We start from the raw sequence: 18,386 nt of genomic DNA on the forward strand, positions 1-18,386 counted from the left end.
ACTTCTGGGTACATACCTAAAAAAATTGAAAGCAGAGTCTCCAAAAGATATTTGTACACCCAAGTTCAGGTCAGCATTATTCACAATAGCTAAAACGTGGAAGCATCCAAGTGTCCATGAGAAGGTGAATAGAAATGCAAAATGTGGTATATCCATACAGTGGACTATTATTCAGCTTTAAAAAGAAGGAAATTCTGACACATGCTACTGTACGGATGAATCTTGAATTCACTTGCTAAGTGAAATAAGCCAGTCACAAAAAGGCAAATTTTGTATGGTTCCATTTATATGAGATACTTACAGTAGTCAAAATTATAAAGACAGAGAATAGAATGGTGATGCCAGGGGCTTGGGGCGGGGGAGGGGGAAAGGGAGTTATTATTTAATAGGTATAGAGTTTCAGTTTTACAAGATGAAGAGAGTGCTGCAGAAGGATGGTAGTGATGGCTGCACAACATTATGAATGTAATACCATTGAGCTGTACACTAAAAATGGTTAAGATGGTAAATTTTATGTTTTTAGTATTTTACCACAATTAAAAAATTGGAAAAAATAAAATTGATCATGGTCAAAAATATATTTATTTAGGCATGCATTGCTTTTATAATCTAAAAGTTACATAAAAAAGCTAAATCTCAATATTTTGTTACTTGTTTTTGTAGGAGGAAGAAGATACTAAAACTACATTGGTAAAGTTCTCTATTCAGCCTAAAGAGTAATTTGTCATTCTTTTTTCACATAGATGTATTTAGGGATTTGGGGTAATCTACCAGGTGTTGTGAAATGTCAAATGGAACAAGCACTTCATCTTGATTTTGGAACTGAATTGGAACCAAGGAAAGAAATAGTGCTATTTGATAAGCCAACAAGGGGAACTACTGTACAGAAATTCAAAGAAATGGTCTATAGTCTCTTTAAAGTAAGTATTCCATTCACATGTTGCTAGTGTGAAGTGGTACATTCTTCTGGAAGAGTTGGCAAGACCTCATCCTAAGCCATAAAAATGTTGCTATTCTTTAACTTACATCCGGGACTCCATCTTGAGGAAAAAGTTCAAATAAAATGTGTGGAGGATGTTTACATTAACATTATTTATGATAGCTAAAAATGTCCAGATATGAAAGGGGAGTTCATTAAGTAGATGAGCAGCTCTATAGTTTGATACTGTACCCGATACACATTTTTTAAAAGGTGGGAGAAGGGCTAAAATTAGTATACATACCCTGATTGCAAATTATTTAAAAAATTTAAAGAAATATTCAAAGATTAAATATATTAAAAGATAAAAAATTTACCATTTTGGAAACAATCTCGTTTTTTATTGGTGTCATATTTTCATTCAAAATCTTACTTTTAAGTTTACATTTTCAGACTATTTTATCCTAAGAACCTTCACAGGGACATACTTTTTAACCTTCATCATTGGAATAATACAACTTAAACAAAATAGTTGTTAATGTGTTAATTACGAAATAGGAAAAAATATTCAGTTGACTCTTATTATAACTGGATATGAGCACATTACACTGCAATTTTGCAAGTAAATGTATGAATAAGACAGAATAATTAGTGTGTTGGATAACTATCAACAGGGCCCATGGGGCTATGGGAGCTAGGGCGGCCCATTTCTTAAATATACTTAATGATGATACTTACCTGGCAGGGGAGATACCATGATCACGAAGGTGGTTTTCCCAGGGCGAGGCTTATCCATTGCACTCCGGATGTGCTGACCCCTGCGATTTCCCCAAATGTGGGAAACTCGACTGCATAATTTGTGGTAGTGGGGGACTGCGTTCGCGCTTTCCCCTGAAAAAAAAAAAATATATACTTAATGAAGTGGGTTTTACTACAATTATATAAAACCTACTTCTAATCAACATAGTAAGCATCATAAATATTTGGAGATGTATTAAGTTCCTTTATGGAGACTCAGGAATAAGATTATTACTTAAGATGGTAATCCCCATAAAATTAATATGTATATTACATATGAGGTATTTTTCAAACCTTCTGTGTTTAGCTAAATTCTTACCTTTATAGGCAAAGTTGGGTGACCAAGGAAATCTCTCTGAACTGGTTAATCTCATCTTGACGGTGGCTGATGGAGACAAAGATGGCCAGGTTTCCTTGGGGGAAGCAAAGTCAGCATGGGCACTTCTTCAACTAAATGAATTTCTTCTCATGGTGATACTTCAAGATAAGGAGCATACCCCCAAATTAATGGGATTCTGTGGTGATCTCTATGTGATGGAAAGTGTTGAATATACCTCTCTTTATGGAATAAGCCTTCCATGGGTCATTGAACTTTTTATTCCATCTGGGTTCAGAAGAAGCATGGATCAGTTGTTCACACCATCATGGCCTAGAAAGGCTAAAATAGCCATAGGACTTCTAGAATTTGTGGAAGATGTTTTCCACGGCCCCTATGGAAACTTCCTCATGTGTGATATTAGTGCCAAAAACCTAGGATATAATGATAAGTATGATTTGAAAATGGTGGACATGAGAAAAATTGTGCCAGAGACAAACCTGAAAGAAATTATAAAGGATCGTCACTGTGAGTCTGATTTGGACTGTGTTTATGGCACGGATTGTCGAACTAGCTGTGATCAGAGTACAATGAAGTGTACTTCAGAAGTGATACAACCAAACCTAGCAAAAGCCTGTCAGTTACTCAAAGACTACCTACTGCGTGGTGCTCCAAGTGAAATTCGTGAAGAATTGGAAAAGCAACTTTATTCTTGTATTGCTCTCAAAGTCACAGCAAATCAAATGGAAATGGAACATTCTTTGATACTAAATAACCTAAAAACATTACTGTGGAAGAAAATTTCCTATACAAATGACTCTTAGTTCATTTGGACATTGTGACCATTATAGGAAACTTAACAATTCTAAGGAAAATGTTTGAGCATTAAAAAAAAAAAAAAATGGCTTCTGATTCAAATCCCTGCCAGTTACACAAAACTCCTTCCCCGTGGTTTTAAGAAGCCATCATCTTAAGATACATGTTGATTGCTGAAGTAATGGCAGGAGGTATAGGATGAACAGGTCCAAAGATTTCATTCCTGCTGTTAGAAGCCCTGGTAGATTTTCCAGTACATTCACTGTGTAACTATTTTGACTAATGACCTAAAATAATGCTGTGAAAAGCCTCATTCCATAAACATCAACAGTGAGAGTATTTTGTAGATGTTAGCCAAAATACCATTGCTGGAAACATTGTTTGCATTGAAGCTGCTGTTTAAAAAAATAATTATACATTTACTAAAGTCTTAGCATGGTAAAGTTCGCACATTAACAGAAATTAAGACTGCAAAGCAGGTAAAGTTACTCCTTTATAAACAGATGTTGGGTTAATAGCATGGTTTGTTGTATTTATAGACTTAAAACATTTAGACATTATATGGCTTCAGAATGTTTTGAGTGGTTATTAGTCTCGTAATTGCCAATTTTAAGAGGCTGAAACTGGATGAGCTTTCATCATCCTAGATTTGATGGGTCCTTCTTAGTGTCAATGAGCTGAGTCCTTTAAAACTGACATTAAGGCCATCAAACCCAACCCAGATCCATGTATCTGAATTTGAGCTATGGGGAAGTGGGACATTAGGAGCCAGACTCTGAAATCATGTTAACTTTTTAATAACAATTTTCCATTTTTGAACAGTATTTCCTGTTGGCCAAAGGGCTATTTCTTAAGAGGCATGTATGTTTTTTTTCATGTAAACTTGATATGCAAGTTAATATTTGCCCTTTTAATGTTATTTTCATGTTTATTAAGATCTGGCATGTACCTCTCAACATCTCCATAAAATGGAACACCTTATCTGAAGGAAGACCCAATATATTCTGCTCAAAGTTTTCACCTGAGTAAAGTGAATGTTAGTTATGTGAACTTCATTGGACAGCTTTCTCTCAAAAATTAAAGCCATTGATTTAGCACCAGTTTTGCTTATTTTAAAATTGTGTACTTTGAAGGTACTTTTTCTTCCCACCAGCCATCTGGTTACAATGAATGAAGAAATATTTCCTAGTGGACGGTTGGTCTCTTGCTTGCCACACTGTTTAGGGAGAGCGGCACATCATACAACTGGAGGGATTAACTCCTGTCAGGGAAAACAGAAGCCTGAGAAGCAGGTGTGAATTTTGAGTCAATATGTAAAGTTATACTTGTTTCTCAAAGAAAAAAACCTGTCAACTCCTCTGCTTTTTTATTTCAGGTTATTTCCAGCAGTTTCATTAATAAGAGTTTAACACAGACAGCTGCTTGATGAATAAGTTTATTATGGTCTTTAACTGAAAAATCTTCATAGAAAATTGTGGTTTGGTTTATTAGCTCTCAGCAGCCCGCTCCTGAGCTCTAAGGAAGCTTGCCTTCTTCTGAGCTACCCGATCTTTCTTTTGGGCAAGAGACATTTTGGGACGGTTCCACCTAAAAAACAAAGTAAAATTAAAGAGATAAATGTAATTTTTAAAAACCATAGCTATAGAGGATAGAAAATAGTTAACTCTGATTGAAAAAGACTCTGAGATCAGGTAAAACAATCCAAGTTCCAATACACATACTTATTTATGATCTTAATCTAACTTTAAAAATGCAGTAACTGGTAAAAAAAAAAATAATCTTTTTTTTTTATAACTGGTAGTTATACTGTACTGGGACAGAACAGGTCAGCTCAGTAAGTACCTTCTGAGGCTTACACATTTCCATCACCACAATTACTTTAGCAAACCTGGTTCCCCTCACTTCTGCAACATCATGCAGAGCTAGTGATCGAGTTTGCACAACTTGAGAGTCTGAGTAAGATGAAACAAGGCAAGGAACTCCTCCCAACCTCTTAAAAAGACAACTGTAAGATGTATACCTCTTCTTTTTAACTTCTTTCTTAGGCTTCTTCTCATAAACTGGATTCTCTCGTATAGCAGCATGAGCTTTCTTATACATCTCCTCCATCTGAAAGAAAGCAAAGCAAACAGTACTTGGTTTCATTTCACATGCCCTATATAGTCATATATATGTGTACTGCGTTCTACTACTTGTTCTATTTTGTCTCTAAACCAGACTGTCAAAAGGAACTAAACTAGGTCAACCCTGGTTATCTCTTTAAATGTCTACATGTAGCCCACATTTTCCTAAGAAACCCATAGGCAATGTGAACTAACACTATTCACAAAACTCAATCACACTCAAAAATTTTCATAGGTTTCTGTAAAAACATGTATGTTCATTTAAAATACTGTCTGACCTAAATTCTTTTATTCAAATGAGGATTTGTGCCAAAACAAAGTATTTAAGATGTTAAGATGAAGACTAGATGGGGCCAAAAAGCAACTGCCATAAATTCATTTTTGTTCTCCCACATACCCCAGATTTGTATTTTCCATCAGTACCTGATAGGTCTTTCAATGCTACTCCCAGCATTGCACACCAGGGACCTCTTGTATCTACTACTACTAGGTTTCTGTGTAAACAGAAGGTTTCAATTTCCCCAGAAAACCCCCAAACACCATCCAATTAGATCTTAATGAGAATGAGAATTTTGTTCTAAAACTTATCAAAAAGCAATGCTGAAATTCTCGAATTGTTTCAATTACCACCTCCAAATGACACTTGATTCTATGGATGATCAAGACATGAAACAGCTATAAAATACCTGAATGTTCACTACCCAAATCTAGGAACAATTACAGCCCCCTAAAGAGTAAGTCGAAGTAATCCAACTCTAAAATTACTTGTGTAAAACTTAGCAAATGAAAATAATGCCAACACTGCAGGAGACCTCAACTACCTAAATCCCTCCTGAAAACTAATTTCTCTACCTCTGTTAAGCATTCTATTATAGCTTTCCACTGTATTTAACAAATCCATTTGATGACTTCAAATGTAGTCATTTAATAAATCTAAGCAACTCGGTCCATTCCTCCCAAAAGAGACAAACAGGATACACAACCATGTATGTAGCTAATAGCATGAGTTTAGGTAAAGACCACTTCCTCTTGGAGACATGTCAGATGTCTGCAGAGGATTTCAGCAGGCATGCATAAAAGGCCTCCAAAGATCAAATTAATGAGCTAGCCGGGAAAAGTACATCAGCCTAAGAGTGGTCCAGATAAATATATCACATATACAGGAGAGCATTAGGAAACTGGTATCTGAAAGCAGCTTGAGAATTTGAAAAGTTTTGAACAAGTTAATAACATTACCAGAGGAAGAGATGTCTTAGGAAGAAAAACTATGCAGGCCAAGCAGAATTACAGTCACAAGTAAAAGACCTATTTACCAGAGGGAACAAGGGCGATTGTCAATAGTAACATAAAAGTATGGATTTCTGAAAACTAACATGCATTTGCATTACTAATATAAACTAATGTAGTATTACCCTTTTCCTAGCTCAAAAACTCAAGTTATATGTTTATTATCCCTAGACTGTGTACTAAGCATACAAATAACAGAAAAGGATCTTTTCCCAATTACAACTCTATTTAAAAATAATTTTCACAGGTGCCTGGGTGGCTTAGTTAAGCGTCTGCCTTCCGCTCGGGTCGTGATCCCAGGGCCCTGGGATCAAGCCCCGCATCGGACTCCCTGCTCCTCCCTCTGCCTGCTGCTCACCCTGCTTGTGCTCGCTCTCTTTCACGCTCTCAAATATATAAATAAAATCTTAAAATAGAAATAATTTTTACAGGGTGCCTGGGTGGCTCAATCAGTTAAACCTCTGACTCTGATTCTGGCTCAGGTCATGATCCCAGGGTCCTGAGACTGAGGCCCCGCATGCTGGTGTGGAGCCTCACCCTCTGTCCCTCTCCCACTACGCACTCACTCATGCTCTCAAATTCTCATAACCAAAGCTGTGTGAAAATAGAAATTATGCGCTAACAGAACAGTCATTTGATACGTAACATCAGTTTATCCACAACTCCATAGTTGTATACAAGTTTTATAAAAACCAGTGCTATTTTTGTGTTCTATGCCTATCATCTTCCATTACTACAATGTGTTAATAAATAGCCTTGAAGATAAAACTTTAGGCTGATAAAATTTCCAACATTAAATTCCCATTTGCAACATCAAACAGAACTAGTGATCTAATCAGTACAACTCTCCATGTGCATGCCTGAGACATTCAGAAAGTCCAGAACATAGAACTTATTTGCTATAAAGAACCTTTCTTCCACACGGCTTCAAAGTAAGTTTAGTAACTAGCATCTCCTTTCAGGATAGAGGATTCTAACTATGACCACAGGAATGAAGTCTATAAATTCAGAACAGCCAAATGTGTAAAAGCCACCAAAGGCTTTAGATTTAGATGCTTGAAGCCTGCTACCCTTCAGTTATCTAAAAATTCCTAAAAGCATGTTGGTAAGTCTAGCTCTTTATAATTACCCTATCTGACTTTTAACTTACCCTCACTCAGTATCCCAATTTCATGTCTTTCCACTTTAAGATAAGAACAGCTTATCTAAGTCTATCTATACCTGTTAACATACTCATGGTTCAACTTTTAACTGTTAACCTGAAATAAAACTATTAATGTGGGGCGCCTGGGTGGCTCAGTCGGTAAGTGCCTGCCTTCAGCTCGGGTCATGATCCTAGGGTCCTGGGATAGAGCCCCGCATTGGGCTCACTGCTCAGCAGGAAGCCTGTTTCTCCCTCTCCCACTCCCCCTGCTTGTGTTCTCTCTCTTGTGGTGTCTCTGTCAAACGGATAAATGAAATCTTTAAAAAGAAAGAAGAAAAAACTACTAACGTAACCACCAAAACCAAGTAGTAAACCTGACTCTCTAAATTAACCAACACAGGCATTTTTAGTTAAAATTTTTACCATGTCTGGAGTTACGTTGTTCTTTATGTATTGAGAGAATTGTTTCTTGTAAGCATCTTCGTCTTCTTCCATTAGGTAACGCATATAATCTGCAACATTCTGACCCATGATGTGCTTTCGATGTACTTCTGCATTGAATTCCTTGCTTTCTGAATCATAACCAGGGAATCGTTTGGTACTGAAATAAAGTTTTTCATATTTTAGTATTAAGGATTAAAATCAGTTCACTAGCAGGAATTCATTTCAGTAGCTGCCATCAGTCCCGTCTTGAAACAATTAATTGCATCATATGCAACCAAAGGACCAACTACTGACTGCTCAGTTAGTGGGATATCATCATTCAGCAGCTAATCTCTGAATTCCAGGAAGGAAGAGAAAATCATGCTACAAACACCTTTAAAGCCATGAAAACCAAGTGTCCAACACTAAAGTTAGTTCTCCTTATAAACATAGGAAAGAGTTTCAAAACTGCTCCCTCCAAATCCTAGACTTCCTCAGGGCACATGGGAAAAAGTAATTTGTTCAAGACCACCTCTGATAGGTGTCTTGCAAGAGACCTGCAGGTCCTCAAAAAAATATGCCCTACCATTACAGAAGTTCCAGTTAGGTTACATTTTAAAGGATAACCTCCCCAACCCCAAAACCTACAGCCAGAAGAAATTTTTGTTAGGGATTCACCAACCACTAAAATATCCCTAGGAAGCTAATTAATCACTTTTTAAAGATGCATCTACTCAACAATAACAAAAATTAACTCAAAACCAAAGGAACTACCAAATTAAAACCTATTTAACTTCTGTGAATGGTCTATAATCTTACTTCCAGCTGAAAGCTCTCATAAGCCTTTTCTCAAATTCTTTTTCTAGAGTCGACAGTTTTCCATAACTGAGTAAAACAATTTTCATTCTCAATGAAAAGAAAATACACTGGGAGGGGAGTGGACTGGAGTTGCTCATTTCTAACCAAAACTAAGCCACAACACAAAAGCTAGTTGTTTCAACCCTGGCTTTTCCACTACTGGCTCCACAACCTTGAACAACCTCAAACTCATTTATAAAATGCATTACAATTCCTTCCTGCCCTGCCAGGTTCCTTTTGCAGAGTACTAAGCATATAGCAGGAACACAAGGATAGCTACTTAATTTAATTGATTCATTCAGTAATCTCCATAGTCCAACCAGTTAGAAATGGAAATACTGGGAGTCCAAACAATGAAGCCTTGAATACGATATTACCTGTGAGGGATAGACAAGCCTCCATCCACCGCTCCCTTGAGGGCCCCAAAAACTTTATTTCCAGTAGTAGTTCTGGCAAGCCCTGCATCCAAATAGCAGGTGAAGGCACCAGGTTGACCATCAATGCTTTCCACATTGTATTCATCTCCAGTCACTTCCACTTGGCCTTCATAGATCTTGTCCATGCCAAACCTATTGAGGAGCTAATAACAAAAAAACCAGTCTAAATATATTCAAACAATTCTAACATTATCAAGTCACAACTTTAATGACCTGACACGCAGAAAAATTTTCCTTCAAAATCCACTTATCCCTCTGTACCAATTTACTTTTAAGTATTAAGATGCTACAAAAAGAAACTTCAAACGGTCAGTTTCACACCTTTGTCTTATAGCTTCTGAATCTTTCCTACATGTCCATACTTGATTTATGTAGTAATCCATTAGCATGTAACCATATCTATTCAAGGAATTTATTCTCCATAATTTTTTCAGTCCTATTTGACTACAATAACTCAAGAACCAAATACTAAATGTTACATGTAATTTTGATTAATTTGATTAAAATCTTAGAAGCATCTGGGCATAAGAGATGGCTCTATTCTCCAACTACATTATGTTAATAAGGGTAAATCCTCTGCTAGTGCACCTAGCTACTGCTTCACCACAGTGTGACTTTGTATACCATGTTGCTCTCATATGACATTGTTCCCCACCCTCACTCAAACGTATTTATCATCAATGAAGATATAGGTCCCTAACAATGATGCATGCTTAACAATTCCAATGCACAACAAGATAAGTAACTGAGAAAATAAAAATAAGGCAAAATCACATTTTCATCTTTCTGCATATTACTGGAAATGCTGCCACCCAGAGGCAAAGATAATTAAAAAACTGAATCCCATACCCATGCCTGCCCACCACCCCCCCGCCAAATTTAAGACATTGTTTCTCAAACTTTAACATGTATATAAATAACCTGGACATCCTGTTAAAATATAAATTCCAAGGGCGTAGAGTAAAGCCTACATTTTAAATGTACACTGACTGATAGCCAGAAGATCTATACTACTGAGTAGCAAACATCTGCACTGTCCAACAAGGCAGCCACTAACTAGCCAGAAACGGCTATTCAAATTAAGGTAAAAATTCAGTTCCTCAGCAGCACCAGCCACATTTCATGCGCTCAATATCCACATGTGGCTGGTGGCTATCATTCTTCGGTTTAGATTCCACTGATGTAAATCTACCCAACAGGGCAACAAAACAGAAAAACTACCTCCCCAGACAGATCTGCTGTCTCAAATTCTGTATTTTTATCAGAGAGAAAGCACAAGCAGGGGCAGAGGGAGAAGTGGGCTCCCTGCTGAGCAAGGAACCTGATGTGGGACTCGATCCCACGACCCTGGGATCGTGACCTGAGCCGAAGGCAGACACTTAACAACTGAGCCACCCAGGCGCCCCCTCAAATTCTGTATTTTCAAAACTGTCCTCCTTGATGACCCTGTAAGCAACAGCTCAACAGCAGGCACTCCCAGAAGCCACAGCTGAGGGTATCTTACTCATGTATCAACATCTATCTTGCAGACAACTCAAAAAATGAGCTGGTTCCAAAATATATTACTTAAAGTTATCTTCTACATACCCTGCGGGCCAGCAGCAGGCCGGTACAATATGCTGCAGCATAATTTGTCAGGCCAACCTTCACACCGTACTTTGGGAGTTCATGAGCATAAGCCGCACAAACTATCATATCTCCTTCTATGCGGGCATAAGCAATCTGAAAGAGAAAAAGCAAGTTAGTCATCTGTGCTTTCAACTGTTTGATACTTGTCCTAGATACCTTCTTTTTCAAAGGACTTAAAAAAAAAAAGCTGGAGACAAATCTACAACACTCAGAATCTTTGTTAACCCCACTCAATGAGTTTATGGCTTGGTCAACTATTTCTGTAAATGTTTGTCACAATAATGTCACAAATAGAGCTAAAATTACCACATAGACAGTAAACACTGAAATGCCTTTGGAATAAGTTAGAGACTGTTGTTCCTAATAATACTGAAAAGACTCTTAGCTGCATTAGCCAATGAATTAAAGCAGCACCGTGAAAAGTCAAAAGGAATCTCCAATTACTTCAAACATCTTCTGAACTAAGCGTATCAAAGTCCAATGTTTCTGACAGTGTTTAGTTATCTGAACTTAGGTATGAAGGAACATTGTCTTCACAACCAACAAATTAGTTTGCCCAGAAAACAGGTGTGCCTGCCCCTTGCAAAGACTCGGCAAATCTTAACTGTGAAAATTTTCTCTAGTTGTAAAAGCCCAGAAAACTAGCTTCCAGGAGCAACCTGCCACTTTGTGTAGGTCTTTTACGTGGGAGAAACCTTCATACGTATTTATCAAAACTTACTTCCAACAATAAGCAGGAATAAAAACAATCTTAAGAGCCTAATTAAACCTTCACAACTACCTACCTCTTCAGTGAGGAGTGGTTATGTGGCACATAAGGCTGTACAACACGTCAGGATTTAGTCCCTGACAAATTCTATTATTCTACTGGAACTGCAATGTGCAAGAACCTTCTAGGGTGCCTCAAATTTATCCCCCTACCCCTATAAAATAGCATAGTAGCCTAGCTTTCTCTAATCCTCTTTTCCCCCATTAGAAAATGAGATTAAATGAGTTTGGTCAGGACTGCCAGACATGGCTGATTTTCAAGAGAGTATTTTCTAGTACCACCCTCCCCACTCGAGCTCTAACTTCAGACCTACTAAAAGGAAAAGTACTACTCAGTGTTTTTAGAATGCCAGGCACTAGAGGGACCTTCCAATCCATACATATGTTTTGCTTCCCAAGTACAACTTCTCTAGCAGTGAATTACAGGGGTGAGGTTTACCATCCATTCCTTAAGTTTAGAATATAACTTACCTGACAGATGATATCTCTGTTGGTTACACGAACTATCATCCTGTATTTAGGTGTGTTGTACTTATTTTTATCTTGAATTACCAAGCGTTTCCGGGCATAATAATCAGTTTTACCCTCTGAAAGAAAAAAGTAACTTAAGAAAGTCTATTCCACTGCAGATTCTTCTAATACTGTGAACACGAGTAACTGACCATACCTCGTCTTCTTCTAAATTTCACTTGGTATCTCTTGAAGTAAGCCTTATTCTTGACAACCTTAACAAACCCCTTTAAGAAAAAAAGGTTATTAAAACTTTGATAAATTGTTTATGGTATTTTTGACATCTGAGTTAACTGTGTAACAAAATAACACTTTAACTTCAAGAGTGAACCCATGCAACTGTCACTTTTAGAGTCCAGTTTCTCAAACCACAGGGGGTCAAGAATCACCTTTTCTACTTTCCATCAGTCGCTCTTCCAAAGCACTGCTCTAGACAGCAATCAATCTTGCCTATCGTCAGTTTGTTGTGAACACTGTATGTCCCATTTTGAAAACCTAACCTCGTATTTCCCGCACCGTTCACGCACGTTTTTCAAAAAGCCTTGCCACGAAACTCATCTGGTCAAGAGCCTATTTAGCAATTACTCGCGATTAAATCAGCACTGTCCCCCACTAACCAAAGCAACAGCCCATCCCAAAAATCATTAAAAACTGCCGGCAACAGTCTAGAGAAAGAGACAAGAGGCACATACCCAACTAAATGAGCTTCCTTTCAGGGCCCAGAGAAGTCACAGCCTCCAGGCTGACTGCTAAGTTTAAAAGGCACTTCTGAAAGACCCACCAACCCGACACTCTCCCGAGAAAACCATGGGAACAGTCAGGTGTGGATGGGTCCGAGGAGCCGCAGCCCGTCTCCACTCAGGCATCCCCCCGCTAATCTGAGACCACCAACTGCATGCAATCTTCCCCGCCTGCCGGTGCCCGGTCGGACCAGCCGGTACTATCCCCGCGGCCCGTCTACTAAACTCATCCCCCCTCCTCAATCCTCCGCCCTAGATCCTGATCTTCTTCGTCAACCCCTCCCCCAAAGCTTGCGCGCCGGGCGGCAGCCATTAAGGCCACGCTGGGAGCGGCATCCCCACCACAGCAGAACCCACAATCCAACGCCATCCAACCCCTGCGCCGCGCGAGACGGACCCTACACTGGCGTTTGGGCAAGGGCAGGAAACCCCCGTGCAGACGTAGCCCAGATTCCAGAAATCGACTCACCATCCTGCGGAACAGAGACCGGCGTCCGCGGCTCGCCACAGACCAGCAGGCCCAGCAGCGCTCCGCTAGGGGGAAAAGGCCTCAGCCCGTGCGCAGGCGCAGTATGTAGCACTGACGACCACGCAAGCGACGTGTGGAAGAGAGAGCGCGCCAGCCCTAGGCGTGCGTTGTACTGTCCCCTGCTGGCGGGAGGACCGATGCCGGCCTTCGCCGGGCGCTAACAAACCTTAAGCGCTACTGAGTCCCCAAAGTCCTGGCTGGCATTCCCACAGAGATGGGCGGTGAGCAGTAGCAGGGAGGATTATAGGAGGTTTTCAGTTTCCTATGCTAAGAAGTTTCGTAACAAAGATACAAGACTTTTGTAAATAGGAAAAAAAAAGTTTAAATAGAATATATTTGCTGTGGAGCCCTTCTGCCCCCTCCCGGACACCACCTCCTGGTCCACTCATCCTGCTCCCGAGCATACAGAATCTGGAAGCCTTGTCCCAGTCCTTCAAACCTGAGTGAGGGGCCCCTCTTCTGCTTCCCCACAGCACCTTCGAACTTGCTTCAGCCCACTGTGGCCGGTAAACTGCTTGAGGGTGGGCTTTGCTGCCCCAGTTCACCTTGAATCTCCAGCACCTAGCACAAGTGCTGGCGTTCAGTAAGTGCTCGGTGTTTGTTAAATGATAAAAGAACAGCTTGCTGCTCTGCTTTCTCCTTCCCTTTACCTCCCCGATCCCTGACCCCTGACAGCTTCATTCCTTTTCCCTCCCTCCATCACTCTGAACTAGGCAGTTTAACATTTCTCTGTTAAGTCCTTTTTTTCCCCATTCTTTTAAAACTAATTGTAACTAGGGAATGAGCGGACTGATTCTTCACACGGCGGACTGAGGAGAACCAATCAACAACCAACCAACCAAACAAACAAAAAAAGCACCTCAAGACAAAGTATTCCCTTACCTAACAGCATTTCAAAGGTGGTCTTTGGGCTATTGCAATGGGAGTCATTTGGGTACTAGTTAAAATGCAGATATCTGAATATCCCCCACCTCTACTGAATCAAACTTGCTGGTTTGGGGACTAGGAATCTGCGTTTTTAATTTGGCCTCAATCTTAATTCAGGAGGTCTCAGGAAAGCAGAAAACAAGTCCTATTTTGCCCAATAACGGAATTTACTGGATCTACCAGGAAAATAAGACAAATTACCGGCACAGCTGTTTAAAATATTCCCATCCGCAGAATGAATGTTGACTCTATGTATACCCCCATCGTTCACTGATTTAAACTTACTCTTGGGAGATGAATATGCCTATGTTTAATCTAGCAGGAAAAAATCAGTGCATAAACTGCTCAATGTCAGAGCAGGAAGAAGGGTCTGTCAGACAGGATGACAAGGTTAAGCGGGCTCCAAAAAACAGCCACTAGAATAAATTAGAATTATGATGCCAATTTCCTCAGTTTCAATTTGTAACTTCTTATATAACAGGAAAAATATATATCGAGTCCACTCTGGCCAATATTAACAGAGCTTTCAAGGAGAAATGTTAAAACACTCCTCACAGGAGGGGCGCCTGGGTGGCTCAGTCATTAGGTGTGAGCCTTTGGCTGGGGTGGTGGTCCCAGGGTCCTGGGATCGAGCCCCGCATCGGGCTCCCCGCTCAGCGGGAAGCCTGCTTCTCCCTCTCCCACTTCCCCTGCTTGTGTTTCCTCTCTTGCTGTGTCTCTGTCAAATAAATAAATAAAATATTTTTAAAAAAGAAACAAAAAACACTCCTCACAGGCAAGTGTAGTTCAATCTTTGTTGAGTAACAGTTGAAAGCATAAGGAAAGAAGTATATAATTTGTATTTATAGAAAATACTTAAAGATCTTCATTTTGGTGGTTCATCAATTTAAAGGCGCCACATGTCTTTGTCAGGTCCTGCTTACCCTGGAGGGTGGAAGCATCAGAAGGAAAGTCTACCTGGAAATAGGCCCACCCCTAACTTTTGCATGTTTTAGGGCAAAAGTATGTATGAAGGCCCACATAGCATGCATCTGAATATTTAGAAGTTACGAAGCAACCTAACACATTGTTGAATTAAACATGTTTTATCCTCCTTATCCTTCTTCCTCTTATAAATCTTTACAACAAAATTAAAAATGCATGTACCTATTCCCCTTGGTTGCAGCTGGGGGTTTGTGGCTAGGATTGGCTGGCTCAGCCAATACAGTTGGGGACACCGGGAGCCAGGGGAACTTGTCTAGCACCCTTGACCAACATAATCTTGCTCAAGTGGTAAAAATTAAAAAGTAATGGGACAAGTCAAATTTGTGTTTCTCCTAATGTGATGCACTAAGAAGTTCGAACAAAGAAGTACTTCCTACTAAATCTACGTAATTTAATCTGATTACATAATTTAACTACTCTGATGCATGATGAACTACAAACAAACTCAAACTGAGGGTCATTCTACAAAGTAACTGGTCTCTATTCCTCAAAAATGACGAAATCATGATGGATAAGGAAAGACTAAAGAACTATTCCAGGGGTGCCTGGCTGGTTGAGTCAGTAGAGCATGTGACTCTTGATCTTGGGGTCATGAGTATGAGCCCCATTTTGGGAGTAGAGGTTACTTAAAAATAAAATCTTTAAACAACAACAACAACAAAAAAGAACTATTCCAGATCGAAAGAGACCAAAGTGACGTGACAACTGAATGCAGTGTGTAATCCTGGATTTCATCGTGGACAGGAAATGAAAAAGATAAAAAGGAAGACTAATTTCTTTTGTACAAAGGACATTCTCAGAACAATCAATGAAATTTGAATAGACTCTGTGGATTAGGGATGCCTGGGTGGCTCAGTCGGTTAAGCATCTGCCTTTGGCTCAGGTCATGATCCCAGAGTCCTGGGATCAAGTCCCACATTGGGCTCTTTGCTCAGCAGGGAGCTTGCTTCTCCCTCTGCCCCTCCCCCCTGCTTGTGCGCTCTCTCTCTCTCATGCTGTCCCTCTCTCTCAAATAAATAAATAAAATCTTAAAAAAAAAAATCTGTGGATTAGATGGTAGTAATAGATCAATGTTAATTTTATTTTGATAGGTACATTATGGTTATGTGCAGGCGTTCTTGTTTTTTAGGTAATATACTCTGAACTATTTTGGAGTAATAGGCATTATTTCTGCAACTTACTCTCAATATATGGCTCAGGGAAAAAATCGCATATGTGTGTGTATACACATATACACATATATATGTGTGTTTGTAAAGAGAAAGAAAATAATAAAGCAAATGGGTTAAAATGTTAACAATGGGGAATCTGGGAAAAGGGTATATAGAAATTCTTTGTATTATTTTTAAAATCATTTTGTGATTTTGAAATTATTTCAAAATAAAACAGTTCTTGCTGGAGTGGGAAATATTTATTTATTTATTTTTATTTTAAATGAAAGTGAATTCAATTTTGTCAAACTCAAATATGTCAAACATATTACAAATAGGCAATAAATCAGCAATTTCTTTTATTGTACTGATGGTTTCACACCAAAATATGGAAAGATTTCTGTGATGTTACCTATGTATTATGATTTTGAGATAACTACTTACTGCCTTAATCAGCTGGTTCTGTACTCAAATCACCAATTTTAATAATTATGATCAAAAAGCATCCTATGTTATTTCAAAATTTTTTTTCTTTGCAATTGGTTTTTGCTTTATTTGAATTTATGGTTATACACTGAAGGATAGCAAATAGTATGGACTACTTTATGGTTGGATCCTCTTCATTAATATTAATCCATTAGAAACATTTTAAACTTGTACTTTTATCTAAGAAAAAATAATTACCCTTCCTCAATGAAAGAATAAACTTCATTTCTTTAAAAAAAATGTGTAAATCTGTGGGTTTTATGGAACTAAAAGTCAGCAAAATATCAAAGACAACCAAACATAATTATGATCACCACCATAATTATGTCTGGGTGTTCTGTTGATAAGATATTGGTATTTGAATGACTAATAAGACCAAGATATACACAATTAATAAATTATATTTATTCCATAAAAGTTCTTTCTCATATCTTCATTTCAGCAAAATTTCTATGTTGTTATCCCTGAGATATCACATCATTTGTGTTCTACAGATAGTAATGCCAAATTGGACAATCTTTCTTGGGTCATTGAGGTTCTTACATAATTTTTATTAATTTCTATTAGGAGAAATTTTGTTATGCTGAAGCAATACACTATTTAAATTTGGAAATGAACCATGATTTTTACATATCACATTCTCATAATGTAATGGTGTCATATATGATAAATTATTGTTTTTAATAGAATACAAGACACTAGACACTAGATATTTTGCTATTGTCATATAACTCACTTACTTTTATTGTGATTTTTACTCTTACAGTAGTATCCACACCCACACGGGTTTTGCTATTCTTCTTCCAATATTTCAATGCTGTGGTGTGATAAAGAACAACAAAATATTATATTGCTCAATTTGTCCAAATGTCTTTTCAATCAGACTATACACTGATCTATCAAGGTCAGAAAATAGTCTCCATAGAAATTAGTTTCAGGTTTATTTGTATATGAATTTTCTTCGTCACAGTAATGCAAACTTTTTTGTTTTCTTGTTCTAATTTCTTTATATTTAATGAGAATGTCACATTTGCTGAATATTTCTCATGCAGTTTTATTTAATTTAGAAAAAAGTCAAAAATTTTAATCCTTTTAAGAATTAGATCTGTTTGTGGGTGCCTCTGTGGCTCAGTTGGTTAAGCATCTGCCTTTGGCTCAGGTCATGATCCTGGGGTCCTGGGATTGAGTCCTATGTTGGGCTCCCTGCTTTGCAGGGAGTCTGCTTCTCCCTCTGCCCCTCCCCCCTGCTCATGCCCTCACTTTCTCTCTCTCTCTCTCTCTCAAGTAAATAAATAAAATCTTTTTTAAAAAAAAGAATCAGGTGGGGACGCCTGGATGGCTCAGTCAGTTAAGCGTCTGCCTTCAGCTCAGGTCATGATCTCGGGGTCCTGGGATCGAACCCCGCATCAGACTCCCTGCTGAGTGGGGAGTCTGCTTCTCCCTCTCCTACTCCTCCCCCGCTCATGCTTGCTCTCTCTCTCTCTCGCTCTAATAAATAAAATCGTTTCTTAAAAAAGGATTAGATGTGTTTTGAGTTTTGA

General features: G+C 38.7%; 2 protein-coding genes and 3 non-coding genes across 11 annotated transcripts in view; 2 read left to right on the forward strand and 3 right to left on the reverse strand.

Annotated features, from left to right (window-relative positions):
• Nucleotides 1-3,949, forward strand: part of DIPK1A (divergent protein kinase domain 1A) — a 124,640-nt gene extending 120,691 nt beyond the window's left edge. For all 7 annotated transcript variants that reach the window (XM_078072753.1, XM_078072751.1, XM_036103399.2 and 4 more), the window contains 2 exons: nt 744-920; nt 2,045-3,949. In XM_078072753.1, coding sequence (XP_077928879.1) covers nt 744-920; nt 2,045-2,857 — 990 coding nt within the window. In that variant the 3' untranslated portion in view covers nt 2,858-3,949. The remainder of the gene's footprint in view (nt 1-743; nt 921-2,044) is intronic.
• LOC118542862 (U1 spliceosomal RNA) lies at nt 1,650-1,813 on the forward strand. The gene has a single exon (XR_004920812.1). It is a non-coding gene; the product is annotated as a U1 spliceosomal RNA (small nuclear RNA).
• Nucleotides 3,950-4,266: 317 nt separating the features above from the next.
• On the reverse strand, nt 4,267-13,371 carry RPL5 (ribosomal protein L5). Its single transcript, XM_078072755.1, has 8 exons — nt 13,238-13,371; nt 12,186-12,255; nt 11,990-12,105; nt 10,709-10,843; nt 9,062-9,264; nt 7,827-8,004; nt 4,870-4,958; nt 4,267-4,436 (listed from the first exon to the last, which is right to left on the reverse strand). Exons 1-8 carry the CDS (start codon nt 13,238-13,240, stop codon nt 4,337-4,339), a joined length of 894 nt encoding a protein of 297 aa, XP_077928881.1. The 5' UTR covers nt 13,241-13,371; the 3' UTR covers nt 4,267-4,336.
• On the reverse strand, nt 4,654-4,790 carry LOC118542868 (small nucleolar RNA SNORA66). The gene has a single exon (XR_004920817.1). It is a non-coding gene; the product is annotated as a small nucleolar RNA SNORA66 (small nucleolar RNA).
• LOC118542865 (small nucleolar RNA SNORD21) lies at nt 8,076-8,171 on the reverse strand. The gene has a single exon (XR_004920815.1). It is a non-coding gene; the product is annotated as a small nucleolar RNA SNORD21 (small nucleolar RNA).
• Nucleotides 13,372-18,386: the final 5,015 nt, after the last annotated feature.

This window comes from Halichoerus grypus, chromosome 5, assembly GCF_964656455.1.
Source record: "Halichoerus grypus chromosome 5, mHalGry1.hap1.1, whole genome shotgun sequence".
NCBI classification, from domain to species: Eukaryota; Metazoa; Chordata; class Mammalia; order Carnivora; family Phocidae; genus Halichoerus; species Halichoerus grypus.

Excerpts from the sequence above, each read along its gene's own strand:
- RPL5 (XM_078072755.1), bottom strand. Across the intron at positions 4,959-7,826 it reads ACAACGTAACTCCAGACATG|ATGGAGGAGATGTATAAGAA; the intron begins GTAAAAATTTTA and ends GCTTTCTTTCAG. Across the intron at positions 4,437-4,869 it reads AAAGAAGTTAAAAAGAAGAG|GTGGAACCGTCCCAAAATGT; the intron begins GTATACATCTTA and ends TTTGTTTTTTAG.